Source organism: Lepidochelys kempii, chromosome 2 (assembly GCF_965140285.1).
Source record: "Lepidochelys kempii isolate rLepKem1 chromosome 2, rLepKem1.hap1, whole genome shotgun sequence".
Taxonomy (NCBI): Eukaryota; Metazoa; Chordata; order Testudines; family Cheloniidae; genus Lepidochelys; species Lepidochelys kempii.
Genome location: NC_136381.1, coordinates 14,041,780 through 14,056,572, shown reverse-complemented (window position 1 = coordinate 14,056,572; position 14,793 = coordinate 14,041,780). Strand labels below are relative to the sequence as shown.

Below are 14,793 nucleotides of genomic sequence, written 5' to 3'. Positions count from 1 at the left end.
TCTGTCATAATGAGATCCAAAAGAGTTACCTTGTATTGTGTGCAATACCATTTCTGCATAAGATCTCCTGCATATGTATCCCAAATTGGAAATCCCAGTAACACAATTTTTCTTTCTGCACAGTATAGATGGGTATTTAAGGAGTAACTCATTCTCTTCTCTGATTTGATTCAATGGTCTTCAACACAACACCAAAAATGACTGACAGTTCTAGAGACACTAGAAATGCTCTATGAAGAGAAACTATGTCTAGAGGAGAATTAATATTAAATTTGATCAAAACTTGATTTCAGATCCTTGATTCAAAAGTATTTTCATATTAGATATGTTCAGACTATTTGGTGAGCCTTTCACTCAGAAGCTAAATACCTCTAGGGGACAGTTCCTTCAGGAAAAACGTTCATTAGAAATTCCAAGAGAACAGGTCAGTCTTAGATGTTCAAGATCTACATCTAGTACAGAACTCCCATGATTACAGATACAGAAATTCGTTTGAGAAAAAGAAATTGTCCAAGCAGTCAATAATTTACTGTATTAACCAGCAGGAAAGAGCAGAGCCTATTCTTACTGTTTTTTATTTTTCTAGAAGAGGAAAGAAAGCATTCTGGTAGACAAGGTAATTTTTAAATACAACCCACTGAAGAGTTTGATAAAACAAGAAGTGAACAGGATTTTTGAAGAAGAAAGCTCCTAAGATAAATTATTTAACCACAACTTGCAGAACTAACTGTTCTTCCTACCAAAGCAAACAGATATTTGGGGGCAGCATGGTTGTCAGAGCAGAGAGGTCATTCTTGTACCGTTTAGTTTCATTGGAACAAAAATATTACCTATACTTTTTATTTTCTATTTGCAGCATAAACTGAAAGTTCTTCTTTGAGTGAGTGTACATGTGCAGACCGCTCCTGGTGAACATGTGCCCCCCTTCACAGTCACTGCAAATTTTCCCTCAGCGATACCTGTTGGGGCAGCTAGGGCACCTTCTGCTGCTGCATGCCACTGGCATCCACATAAAAGGCCCAGCTGACTCTGAGCCCCCTCAGTTCCTTCTTACGGCCTGTGATGGTCATTGGAACTCCTCTCTTTGCTTTTGCAAGTACTCTCAGTTGACTGTATTCTGGTATTTTATTGTAAATAGTTGAGTGTTAATGGTCTGGAAGCTCCATGGCTAAATCCTAGAGAACAAACTTGCTTGGAACAAGTTCGATAGGTCTTACTAAAGAGTAGAAGGATCTCCATCATGGATGCCTGCCTGTCAAAATGCCTGTCTTCACAAGGTACATCTTCATGTGTACTGTTTCCTTCATATGGTTATAAGTCCTTTTGTGTTTTATTAGACTTCCATTGAGAGAGAGAGAGTTTTGAGATCCTATTCCCAGGAGGCTGAAAAATCAAGGCCTGCTAAATAACTTCTTTTCCTGTCTGACCGTGCTCCAATTTTTTTAAAGGAGTCCAAGCTTATACAGCTTCTGCGATAGTAGCTCACCATCATCCAAAACATTTACATCAACACAAAGCTATGCACTCTCTCCGTTGAATGTATTTTGAATACAACCATCTGTGTATTTAGATGCTGTGAAAGGATCTGATAACTTGGAGGTCTGAAAACAAGGTTTCCACCTGTAACAGTGGCAGAAAGGACATGTCCTCTGAGTCAAAGCTTTTGTATATTCATTTCCCTTTTTCAAGTGTTTAGAGGAAGAATCTATTATGAAATTCTGTTCTTCTCCCACTGTGGCCTCTGAAATAAATCCCTATGAATTCTTCTGATTGGCTGACACCAAATTCACCAGCCCATCCCTGTTGGAGGAGGTCTGTCATAGTATTGGAAATGCTAGGTATAAATAAAAGTGGACAGATGGTGATATCAATATTTCACATGAGTTACGGCATGCTTTGTACAGGTCTTCCCCTCTATCCAGAAATCTGGCATACCTAATCTCATAGTCCAAAATACAATATCTTATGTACAAGGGATAGGATCAGCAATTAGTGTCTAAATCAGACAGAGACAGACAGACAATTATAATTGTATTGTCTGGAAGATGTGAGGAGGGATACAATTCATACTGGATTTATGGATCTAATTTGCAAATGAAAACTGTAGTTTTTTTTAAATAGTAAAATATCAGTGTGTTTTATTTATCCACCTTGTTTGTAACTTTGAGGTCAGGGTGTTTTTATTAATGAATGACCAATTGTTTTTATGATTGTTCAACACCATGAACATTTTTCCAGGTGGATCGTGCTTAATAAAATATTTTATTAATAATTGTAAACTAGGTAATCCTGGGTTATTGATAGAATCTAACGTCTATTGATCTCCAAGATAATACGGTATTTGCCCATAAAAGATAGAAATACTTACGTTTTTGCTCCAAAATCTCAACATTTCTAATATGCTTGTGGTCCTTTTGGTTCCCCAAGTCCCTAAAAATGTCAGATTAATACCTGAGAGAGAGAGAGAGAGAGAGATGCCAGCATACTCAAGTCTCCTGGGCCAGGCTACAATTCAGTTGTCTTGCTTTTCTGTGAAGAGAGACCCCAAGAAGGTCAGCCTCCTTAGGATGTTGTCCAGTACTTTCCTCCATGGTTATAATATGTCAAACTGCTTAGAAGAATGGAGATAAGATAACTAGAATGGGCAACATTCATAAGGGATGCCAGTCTCCCAGGCGGGGAAGTTCACCAACTTAAAACTTTTCTCAAAAGTATCTGGCTGACAGTCAGTGTCATCTTAGAGATGAAAGCAATCTGAAATGCCCCCCACTCCCTTCTTCTTTCCAGGCTAAACGGAAGATATTCATGTGTACCTTCTAACCATCTCCCAAATGTCACTGGAAAAGCATGCTATTCGCCAAAATTTTAATGGCTGCAATTCATAAATCAGAATGTCTGTTAGTTTTAATTGAAGAATCCAGATCAGGGTCTACTGGATCAGGTCTGCTCCAGCCTAGTAAATAAAGATATAGGAAAGAAACTTACCAAAAATCTAATCCACTCCATCCCTTAGGAGTCAAAGCTGTTTTGTCTGGAGCTTTGACAATTTCTGGTGCAGACATGCATATGGATAGGAGTTATATAGGGCATCCATATATGCCTTATCAAAACTCTGCAGACTAGTCACCTCTGCTTTCCTTAGTGGGGGGGCTTTGGCCAATGCATCCTACTTATTGTGCTCATCTAGTGCTTCTTGAATGTTCTTCATTGTACACCTTGTTTATAATTTGGTATTTTGTAGCTAAGGGATTCCTATATACAATTCCCATCCATCATGACTTGTCATACATCAGGTGCAGAAATAGACATGTTATGTTCGAATTGCCTTTCTGTACTGTATGTCAATCAGAATGAAATATCCCTCCCCCCATGGAAATAACTGACATGTGGGTATTAATCTAAGATCTTATTGCAGTAAAATCTTTGCTGCTTACACAAGTTTAAAGTATTAACAGTTTACTGAAGCAGTTGCTTTAGAAAGAACAAGGTCCTGGAAATAAAACTGTCACAGAAGGCATCTATAGAAGGGCACAAAAAGGAGAGCTCTCTCCTGTCAACATAGAGCTGCTACGCGAGAGATGTTATTGCATCAGTACAGCTGTGTCGCTGTAAGCTCTCTAGTGTAGACCTAGCCTTACTTACTGATTGGTTGCTGCAGCCTTTCTGCCTGAATGGAGAGTGAACTGCAACCTATCCTCTCTGAATTAACATCCCAAAGGTGTACAAAGATGCTTAACTGGTAACATCGCTGTTTAGAATCTGTGTTTCAACCAAAAGACTTGGAACGAAGTATGAGGGAAAACCCAAGGCTGCTTTTGTTTTTTTGTTAAAAGAAAAACACCTTACAATTGAGAGGAGGCACAACATCTGACAGATGGGTGCCAGTGTTCTTAGAGTGGCATTAACCCTTTTGTTTGTTCAGTTTCTGTGCTTCATAGTAAAGTACATAAGGCAACATTTGATATTTCTTTGGTCGCATTCACATTGATAGATTTTCCTTTCTTCCTTCATTAGAATTGTAACTATTGGCAGTGTTTGAATAAAAGTCTTCCACTTTGGTGAAAAGGAGTAGAGACAATGTAGTTGTTGAACTAACAAGAGTGAAATGATGTGAGAACCAGCGCTTATTACTGGTACATGGAGGAGCCTGTTTGTTTTGAATACAATCTTTTTTTCTTGCTTTACACTAAAACTGCAATCCTTGGCTCATTTATACTGAATGGAATTTGATGATAAAGAAATTCAGCTCTGACTTCGCATTAGCTCACAACATCTGTTTCATTCCTATATAGCGCACCGGATTTGAAGGATACCTTATGGTATTTCAAGGTCTGCATGTGTTTGAGAAGTATTCTACTAACTCTGTATAAATAACTCTTTATGAATTCTTCAGTTTACTTATGAGTAGCTCTATCGAGGAAAGCAAATAAATCTAGTGTGTCCTCAGTTTACTTATACAAGTCTATTTTAGATTTTTCAATTGAAAATATTTTCAGCACTCAGTATGTTTATTTGGATAAAATTACTCCTATATGTGAGAGAAATTCATAGAATCAGAACTTAAAGATGGAATTCAGCTACTGGGGCAGGTCATTTAATCTACCTTCCACCATCACAGGATTTCTCCCTGTGGTACACTGGCCTGCAGTCAAAATGCCTTCGGCTGAAAATTCATCAGACCTGACAAGCTGAAATGAAGTGATGGGATTTTCACCACTTTGCAGTGGAATGTGATTCCACCATCAGCTCTTGCCTGATACTCATTCTAAATTGTTAAGAGGCATATATAGTGTTTTAAGTAATGGTAATTGTTTTCGCTAGTCAGTAAAGACCCCGCCTCTTTTTTACTGGTGTGGTTTGGTTTTGTTTGTTTTTGTTTAATAGAAAATATGCTGGAATTAATGGGCAGCCTCAGAGAGGAAAACACGATGCAAGCAAAAATATAATTAAAAAACATGTTTTATTTGAAGGTTCTAATCATATTTTAGATTAAATTGGTGTTCCCATTGCCGCATTTTTCTGTATTGTTGTTTCTAAAGGGTTTTCAACAAAAAATTCATCTAGAATATTATGAAAAATACTTTTTTAGAAGCAGTCCTTGAGATAAGTATTTTTCTGTGTTGGTTGAATAGCTTTCCGTTCCTTTCTTCTGTCTAGGACTACAATGATGAAATTAGACAGGCACAGCTCCAAGAATTAACATATTTGAATGGTGGTTCAGAAAATGCAGAAGTTCCAGTTGTTCGCGGAAAACCACCAATACGAGCACGAGGAGTACCAGTCCCTGCTTTGGCCAGGTAGGTACCTCAAAATGCCACACCATTTTAATTGTACATGTACGTTTGCTCTCAGTCTTGAATCAAGTCTGACTCTCCAGAGCATATGGCAAGGTATTATGTAAGAAAAACAAGAATGGCAAAGTAACTCTGTATCATTTGATTTCTATTTACACGGATACCAAAATGTGAGGAAATATCCTGGTTCTGGAGAAAGATTCACATTGGTTCACAGAATCATAGAAGATTAGGGTTGGAAGAGACATTAGGAGGTCATCTAGTCCAACCCCCTGCTCAAAGCAGGACCAACCCCAACTAAATCATCCCAGCCAGCGCTTTGTCAAGCCAGGCCTTAAAAACCTCTAAGGATGGAGATTCCACCACCTCCCTAGGTAACCCATTCCAGTGCTTCACCATCCTCCTAGTGAAAGTTTTTCCTAATATCCAACTTAGACCTTTCCCTCTGCCACTTGAGACCACTGCTTCTTATTTTTTCATCTGCCACCACTGAGAACAGTCTAGATCCATCCTCTTTAGAACCTCCCTTCAGGTAGTTGAAGGCTGCTATAAAATCCCCCCCTCACTCTTCTCTTCTGCAGACTAAATAAGCCCAATTCCCTCAATCTCTCCTCATAAGTCACGTGCCCCAGCCCCCAATTATTTTCATTGCCCTCTGCTGGGCTGTCTCCAATTTTTCCACATCCTTTCTGTAGTGGGGGGCCCAAAACTGGACGCAGTACTCCAAATGTGGCCTCACTAGTGCTCAATAGAGGGGGAATAATCACTTCCCTCGATCTGCCAGCAATGCTCCTACTAATACAGCCCAATATGCCGTTAGCCATCTTGGCAACAAGGGCACACTGTTGACTCATATCCTGCTTTTCGTCCATTGTAATCCCCCAGTCCTTTTTTGCAGAACTGCCACTTTGCTAGTCGGTCCCCAGCCTGGAGCAGTGCATGGGATTCTTCAGTCCTAAGTGCAGGACTCTGCATTTATTCTTGTTGAACCTTATTCGATTTCTTTTGGCCCAGTCCTCCAATTTTCCTAGGTCACTCTGGACCCTATCCCTACCTTCCAGCATATCTACCTCTTCCCCTAGCTTAGTGTCATCTGTGAACTTGCTGAGGGTGCAATCCATCCCATCATCTAGATCATTAATGAAGATGTTGAACAAAACCAGCTCCAAGACCAACCCCTGGGCACTCCACTTGATACCGGCTGCCAACTAGACATTGAGCCGTTGATCACTACCCATTGAGCCTGACGAACTAGCCAGCTTTCTGTCCACCTTAAAGTCCATTCATCCAATCCATACTTTTTTAACTTGCTGGCAAGAATACTGTGGGAGACCATATCAAAGGGCTTGCTAAAGTCAAGATACGTCATGTCCACTGCTTTCCCCATATCCACAGAACTAATTCTTTCATCATAGAAGGCAATCAGGTTGGTCAGGTATGACTTGCCCTTGGTGAATCCATGTTGACTGTCCCAAATCACCTTCCTCTTCTCCAAGTGCTTCAAAATGGATTCCTTGTGGACCTGCTCCATGATTTTTCCAGGGACAGAGGTGAGGCTGACTGGTCTGTAGTTCCTCGGATTCTCCTTCTTCCCTTTTTTAAAGATGGGCACTATAATTTCCTTTTTCCAATTGTCTGGGACCTCCCCAGATCACCACGAGTTTTCAAAGATAATGGCCAATGGCTCTGCAATCCCATAAGCCGACTCCCTCAGCACCCTTGGATGCATTAGATCCAGATCCATGAACTTGTGCATGCCCAGCTTTTCTAAATAGTCCTTAACCTGTTCTTTCACCGCTGAAGGCTGCTCACCTCCTCCCCATACTGTGCTGCCCAGCACAGAAGTCTGGGAGCTGACCTTGTCTGTGAAGGCTGAGGCAAAAAAGGCAATGAATACTTCAGCTTTTTCCACGTTGTCTGTCACTGGGTTGCCTCCCCCATTCAGTAGGGGTCCCACACTTTCCCTGACCTTCTTGTTACTAACATACCTGTAGAAACCCTTCTTGTTACCATTCACATCTCTTGCTAGCTGCAACTCCAATTGTGCTTTGGCCTTCCTGTTTACACATGTTGATATACACACATTGTGGTTTGAATTAGCAAGCCTATGTCTTGCGAACTCTTAGCAAGGGTGACATGATGCCTGTGTTGAGAAAAGATAACTCTGCAGTATTGAGTGTAACACTGGATGTTCAGTTACATAAGGGACCAATCAAGTTTTGTTTTAATTATAAGTAGGACTTCTGATTTTTCATTTTAACTGATGAAACGCTGCTTGTCCGAAATAAAGAGGGGTTTAGCCAATGAAGACCAGTATAAAACTGGAAATGGTTACTTATTACTTGTGTACACTGAGTGGTACTGCAGAGTGTGGGGGTTTGATTTCTGAACCACACTAATGTGTTGCACATTAATTGAACTGAGCAGGCCCTGCTGGTGCACATGAAAGGTTCCCGAGCCTAATTCAAAGTAATGCTGTTTGAAACAGTACTACATTATAGGGCACTAGGGAACATTACTCATTACAGAAGTGTATACCATAAGTAGTAATCTCATTGTAAAGTATATACAAAGAGAGCACCCCGATTCCCTCCCCCACCCACAATTTTTGGGCACCAACATAGAACTCAACATTTACTAAAATAACCCCCTCCACTCCAACTAAACTAATAAGCCCTGAAAAACAGAAGCCCTAGTTACAATGTGCTTAATAGATAGATATTCAGATAGGAAGGGTTATAAAATGCTAAGGGTTTTGTAATCAGTACTTTAATTGATTACGTTATTAGGTAAGAATAGGATATGTATTTTCCCCATTGTGCAAACAAGAAACTCTGAGGCACAGAAAAGTTAATCTTTCAAAAGGTCACAATGGAGCTCATTGGCACATCTAGAATTAGTATCCAGGCCGCCTGAATTCTAGTCCCATTCACTAGCCACACAACCACAGTGTGTCATCCTTCCTTCCTTCCTTCCTTCCTTCCTTAAGGTTGTTCAGTTATTTTTTTCAAGTAACTGCAGTCACTGATACAAATGGTCTTGCATCTTTACTCCCACAATGATACTTCTGATGTTTCGGTTGTTTTAGCTGCTATAGATTGGCTTTTTGGGACACATTTCTTAGATAAACAATTAATGGTCTGGCTTCCTTTTATTGAGTCCTGAATTTCAGACTAATTTGTTTTAACTCTATAACTGGTTTATAAGATGTACTAATTTTTTAATTTTAACATTATCGTGATAATTCAGCACGATCAAAAGCTAAAAATATAAGTTCACATAAGTGTTTTGAAGCTCGAGTTTGGTTTTGGACCCATCTCTCAATTTAAAAAAAGCCACACGTCCAAATCCTTCAGATTTGAATTTGAGTATTTAACACGCATTTTTGTTAGAAGGAGAAAAGGGGAGAAATATGCTTCCTCTTCCATAGTACTTTCCTCTACTACAAGAACAGTCTTATGCCTTCGTTATCAACCCTCTTCATGCCCATTTATTTGAAATTCAGAAGGGACAGCTCAGGTTTTTTTCCTCCAAGTCCTTTGAATCCCTAGTGTGTGTTGGGTGGTGGAGGGGGTAAAAAAAGTAGTGCAGGGCATTTACGTTATAACACAGATCTTAGTTTCTATAGAGAAAACTGTTGCTACTCTGTAAATTAAGCCATTTCCCTTCTACCAGATCCGTCATTTTTATTTACGGTAAATCCTAACTCACAGGTTAATTTCAAAATGAAGTTCAATATACAGTCCTGAGGCTAACCTAACTCATGTAAACAGATATTTTTTGGGGGAAAAATGCCTGGAGAACTGAGACAATCTGGAAAGATGACCAAATTATTCATCTCATTTAACAATGCAAATGGAGTCTGTTAATTTTTGAGCATTTACGTTATCTAGAATGGTGGTATTCTATATCAGAGCCTTATTCCTTCGAGGTTATAGTTTTGTTCTCTGTCCTGGCTTTTTGTATTGGAGGAATTATTTGCTTTTGTACACTTTGCCAAGTTACCTATTGCAAGATACATGTTGTCTGCTTTGCTGTTTCAATTTTAAGATTATTCAAACAGTGATAAAACTGTCATGATGTCCCACTTCCTTAGCATTGTACATGTTATTCACTAGGCTTAGGAAATCCATAAGGCTAAATCCATTCACTTTTTGTTTTAAAAGAAAGGAGCCTCTGGATCCCTCCATTCTGCTTGTGTAATATTTTCATTACAGTATTTTAAGTGTATATTTTAGATCAATCATGCCCAAAAAGTGTGGGCATGAAAATCCTTTGATAAAGGCTTAGATAACTCATGTTTTTGCTGAAGCTTTAACAGTGATCTTTTTATTTCTATAAAATATATTTGAATCGTTTTTATAATATTAAGGTACCAGTTGCAAACATTTGTAGCCACATCTTGGTTATCCTGTAGACCTTTCTTGCAATATTATTCTGGTTGTCAGGAATTTTCCCCTGGTTTGGGTTATATCTTTGTTCTTTTCTCCAGCTAATGTGCTTCTCTAATTTTTCTTCATATGATCTATTGATGGGAGTTCCATAGTGTTCAGATTTAGGTACACATATATTTGCATCTGAAAGGTTTTTGTGCACTAATTCCTACAAACATCACATTTTAGTTATTTGTAGATAACTTAGGTTTATACTTCTCAGGGTCTGTCTTTACATTTCTTGCTTTCTCAGTGACACCTCTAACAAGTGTATGCTGAACTTAGTTCTCATCACAAAGACTTTTGGTTCTGTCGTGCTTTTCTACTCTACTAATATTTAGAGAGAAATTTTTCATTTACCTTAGAAACACCTTTTTCTGTGATACAGAATTTGATCATTATCTTGGACTAACTTGTTTCTGTTCTTGTATTGATTCTTTTGAGATCTTTAGTTACCATTTGTCTGTAAGCTTCTACCCTTTCCATTTGCAATCACTTAAAATTGTGTGTCCTCCAGTCTTTTTTTAAATTCTTATAACTGCCATGCAATTCTATTTAAATGTATGCTAGGTACCTCTGGGTTTGAGTTCAACTTAAAGGTGATCTGCCAAGGGAAAAAAATGGGGTTTGTGTCTTCTGTTCCTTTTTTGATGATATAAAGAAGCCCTGAAATGAGTTCCTTTTTTGTTGTTGTTTAAGTTGTTTAAAAGTTGTTTCTTTATTTTACATTAAAAATTGAAGTTTTGTCTCCGGTGATGGCTGGAGAATTGATGAAATGGTAATATGAGAACTTGAAATGTCTAACATTGTGATTTAAGGAAGCCTTTGTTAAAGGCTTTAACATCCAGCCCCATAAATAATGATGTTTAAACAAACAAACATCCCTGAGGTCTGGCAACAAAATCAGAGAAGACAAAAAAGACATTCCTGATGTTTCTAAGAAAACATAGATGCAGAAAAGTTAATGATTTAAAAAAAAAAACACTTTTCAGTCGTATACCTCATAAAAGACAGGAAGATTACAATTCCAATACTTTTAAATTCATTTTGAATATAAGATCTCAAACCCTTCCTCTCACTTCATTCAGCAACCAATTTATGTAATATGATATAACAAACATCTTTCTGCACAGAATCTTTCCTCAATTCCTTTGCTTATGTTTATTTTCCTATTTACAGGTTAAAGTGTTGGGTTTTCACCTGTTATATTTTCACCACACGGTGGAATTCTCTCCTTATTCGCTGTTTCATCTTAAGGACATGACAGAATACCTTGTTCTTTTTCAGTTTCTGTACTTTATATATACCTGTTGTACAGTACCTGGTAATTGGTCACATTTTTCTTTATTAGCTGCCAACTGTATGCTTGAGTGCTGCACAGGGAAAGATCTGATACTTTCCCTATGGACTCTATATTCTAAATCTGGCAGACAATATAGCTTGTCAAAAGTGCCTTTTCTTACATATATAAAATTCCAGTATATGCTTTATTCAAAAGTTTCAGAATATAGAGATCAGTACATTTGTTACCTCTTGTAAATTGCCAAACATTAGATTGTCATAAATGTATGTCAGTTAGCTTCCTACTAACTTTCTTGACAAGAGTACTTTTTTCATAGAGCATTCTTTGGCTTAGAACTAGGACTCTCCCAGTCATCTTGCCCCTCTCCCTCTCTCTCATATCATCATCTCCACATCCCTCCCATGGCTTTGTACAGAAAGCTTGCCTCCTACTCCTGAGGGAGAAAAAGAGGAAGTAGAAAATAAGACTTAATTGTCACAGAAGAGTTTGCCTCCCTTCCCAACTTGAGCTTTTAAGTATTCACTTTCCTTCCTTCCGTTGATCTTGAATCTAGTGCTACTTCCTTTTTCTTGGGTCCCCCCGGCTTGTTTCTCTGCTCTCCTGATAATGACAGGAGGAAGGAAGCAATACTACAAAATGGTGGGGCTTACATCGATAAACATCTCTTACCCTTTAAATATTCTATATCTATTCTATATATCAAAAAGGAAGGGACAAAGGGACTTGGTCATCATGGGTGTCTCAGCTATCGTTTCTTTGGGGAAGAGGGGGGAAGAAGAATCTTAGCTGTTTAACTCTGACCTGCTACTAGCTAGCATGCAGAACCAGCCGTTCTCCAACTGTGATGCTGCTTCTGCTTCTTCCATCTTCCAGCTGCTGTTCCTTCCCTTCCTCTATCTCCACACCTACCCAGCTCCTGGAGCCCAGCAAGCTCTAAAATTTGAAAAATTATTCAAGAGTGAGTGGGCCAGTGTCACTTCCCTACTGGTGTATTAATTCATGCAACTGTAACTAAAGCCCTGCAAATCCTAGGATATCCGCTTTTTATCTGCAGATATCCACATCCGTGGATGCGGATATCAGTGGACCATTTTTGCAGATTGTGGATGGATGTGGATCCAAATTTTTTATTTAAAGCCCTGCACATCTGCAGATATCTATGGATCATTTTTGTGGATCAGATGTGAATATAAATTTTGTATCCACACAGGCTCTACTTGTAACATCTCCCTTGGAATCAATATGATTTTCAGTATCTTCTTCTTTAAAAATGCATGCATTGACAATGATGATATGAATTGCAGATACAATTTTTAAAGTGTGTAGTGAGGAATGTTAAGTCTTATGGACTCTAGCTAGTGTCTCTCTCCAAGGGCCTCTTGCAAACCTGAAAACCACATTTTTTATTTACTTTACACTTGAAAAAATAATTAGCTTATTTTAAACTTAAAATATGACTCTTCAGAATTAATCAGATTCCTGACAAACTTCCTAACCCAAAAATATTGGGGGGGGGGACTTTACTGGACACTACTTCTCAATTTACCTGAGTGAAGGAATGTACCCCAGTTGCCCTGATTTTTTTTTAAAAAAGCTCTTGACATTGTTGCTAAGGGAATTGCTTTTATGACTCACCTGGCTTTCTGGTGGGGTTGAATAATTTCTCCTATGTTAAATGCTTGTACCCACGAGTGCTAATCCATTTAGCCATTTGGTTTCTTTCTACTTATTTTGATCAGATTTGCAGTCAAAATTCTAATACTTGAGGAATTTATGCAAGCAACTGATAGGAGTTACAGTAGAATATTTAATTGGGTTTTGAGGATCTCATACAAGAGCACAAGAAGCTATTCTGACTAATATTCTCCTGGAAAATATAAATGGTCATTTCAAGTACTTGCTTCAAGGTGGACTAGCATACAGTAACTTTTGTGCAATTGTGCTATATGAAGAAACATTGTGACTTCCCATTTTTATACCTTCTTTCCTCCTTTGGAGTATTAATATCATGTAGAAAATCTCCAAAATTATCCACCTAAAATTCAGTGGCTCAAATTCCTTGATGGAATTACGTGCATGCAAGAGTTATGTTGGTCCTACACAGAAAATTCCTAGAATTGTGGCGTCTAAGAATGCAGCTATTATCAAATCTTCTCACCAGTCTCCTTCATAGAGTATTACTGTTATGCTACCCCATATAATGCCTTGTCTTAGCCCTCCTTATACTGTCCTTATATTTTGGGATAGCTTATTTGGGAAAATGACACAAGTTTCCAATTAATATAGATCAGAAGCGCTATTCATATATCTTGTTAAAACCCTGTTATTTACCTTTGTGTGCAGGCTGGGGTCCTCAAGGCTTCATTACTGCAACTCTGTCTGGGGCTAAATATAACAGTCACACAAATTCTACAGCTAGTTTAGAATGCTGCAGCCTGCCTCAGTCATAAGTGACATAGGATCATGTCACTCCTATAATGCTCTCACAAATTCCTTATTAATTTCCAGATCGAATTTAAACTCCCAGTCCTAATCTGTAATACTCTGAATTAATTTGAATTTATAAAGACTGCCTTTTTGTCCACAATCCACTGAGGCAATGTACTCCATAGGGTTGTTGAAGCTTGAGAGAGAAGATTCAGGAGCTGTGTGGGGCAGTGTGTTCTCTATGGCTTTATTGCAGTTAAGCTCATACTCAGTCTCTCATCCTCTGCTATGTTCAGCTCAAAATGAAGGCCACCTTTTTGATAGTTTTATTCCAGCAATGACATGTATTTAAAATAAAACCAAACAAAATGAGAAGGCAGAGGTGCTAATGACCTGTTTATTTTTGGCATGTGAATAGCAAGGTGCTAAGATATCAACGTTGCTAAAGAAATTTGACAAGAGAATTAAATATGAATATATTTACTAAATGCTACCTCTACAGTTACATTTCTCTGAGGATCAGTTTCTGCCCTGCTACTAAAACAAGATTTGTATCTGTGCCCATAGAAGGGAAAAATATTGTTTTTGTAGAAAGGAAATCACTAAAACAATAGCCCATACTATTTAAAAAAAAAAAACGAATTTATCATGTAAGTCTAAATCACTAAAGACTTATTGCACACTTATAAAAAAATGTTATGTAAGTATACAAGAATGATAAAGTATTACAAAATGCTGTATTCATGTATATAAGGGTTGCAGGAAAAGAGTTCTGTATTTGAAAAATACTGTTGTCATGTAATTATACCATTGGGCTGTGTAGGTATTGGGGAAGTGGTACAGTTCATGGTATTTGTGTGACTTATTCACGGTAAAATCTTTACTAAGGGAGATGCTTCCACCTATGATTTGACAAGCAGATGGCCAAAGAAGAAAAAAGTCTCTTTCCACAAGTGATTGCTGCTCCTAACCATCGAAGAACCAGTTTCCATTCCACATCAGAAAGGAGCTATTGTATAGCCCTCCTCCAAAGAACCTTCTTTTTAATTCGGTAGATGGAAGGAAAAAAATGTAAAATGTTGAATTAAGAGGGTCTTTGCCAGCTAATTTGTTCCTTGACTTTAGCAAAGCTTTTGACACGGTCTCCCACGGTATTCTTGCCAACAAGTTAAAGAAGTATGGGCTGGATGAATGGACTATAAGGTAGATAGAACGTTGGCTAGATTGTTGGGCTCAAAGGGTAGTGATCAATGGCTCCATGTCTAGTTGGCAGCCGGTATCAAGTGGAGTGCCCCAAGGGTTGGTCCTTGGGCCGGTTTTGTTCAATATCTTCATA

The 14,793-nt window shown here is 38.3% G+C and overlaps 1 protein-coding gene across 2 annotated transcripts in view; it reads left to right on the top strand.

The window, feature by feature from the left end:
* Window positions 1-14,793, top strand: part of KHDRBS3 (KH RNA binding domain containing, signal transduction associated 3) — a 193,525-nt gene that overhangs the window by 98,541 nt on the left and 80,191 nt on the right. For both annotated transcript variants that reach the window (XM_073330059.2, XM_078851419.1), the window contains exon 5: window positions 5,158-5,297. In XM_073330059.2, the coding sequence (XP_073186160.1) occupies window positions 5,158-5,297 (140 nt within the window). The remainder of the gene's footprint in view (window positions 1-5,157; window positions 5,298-14,793) is intronic.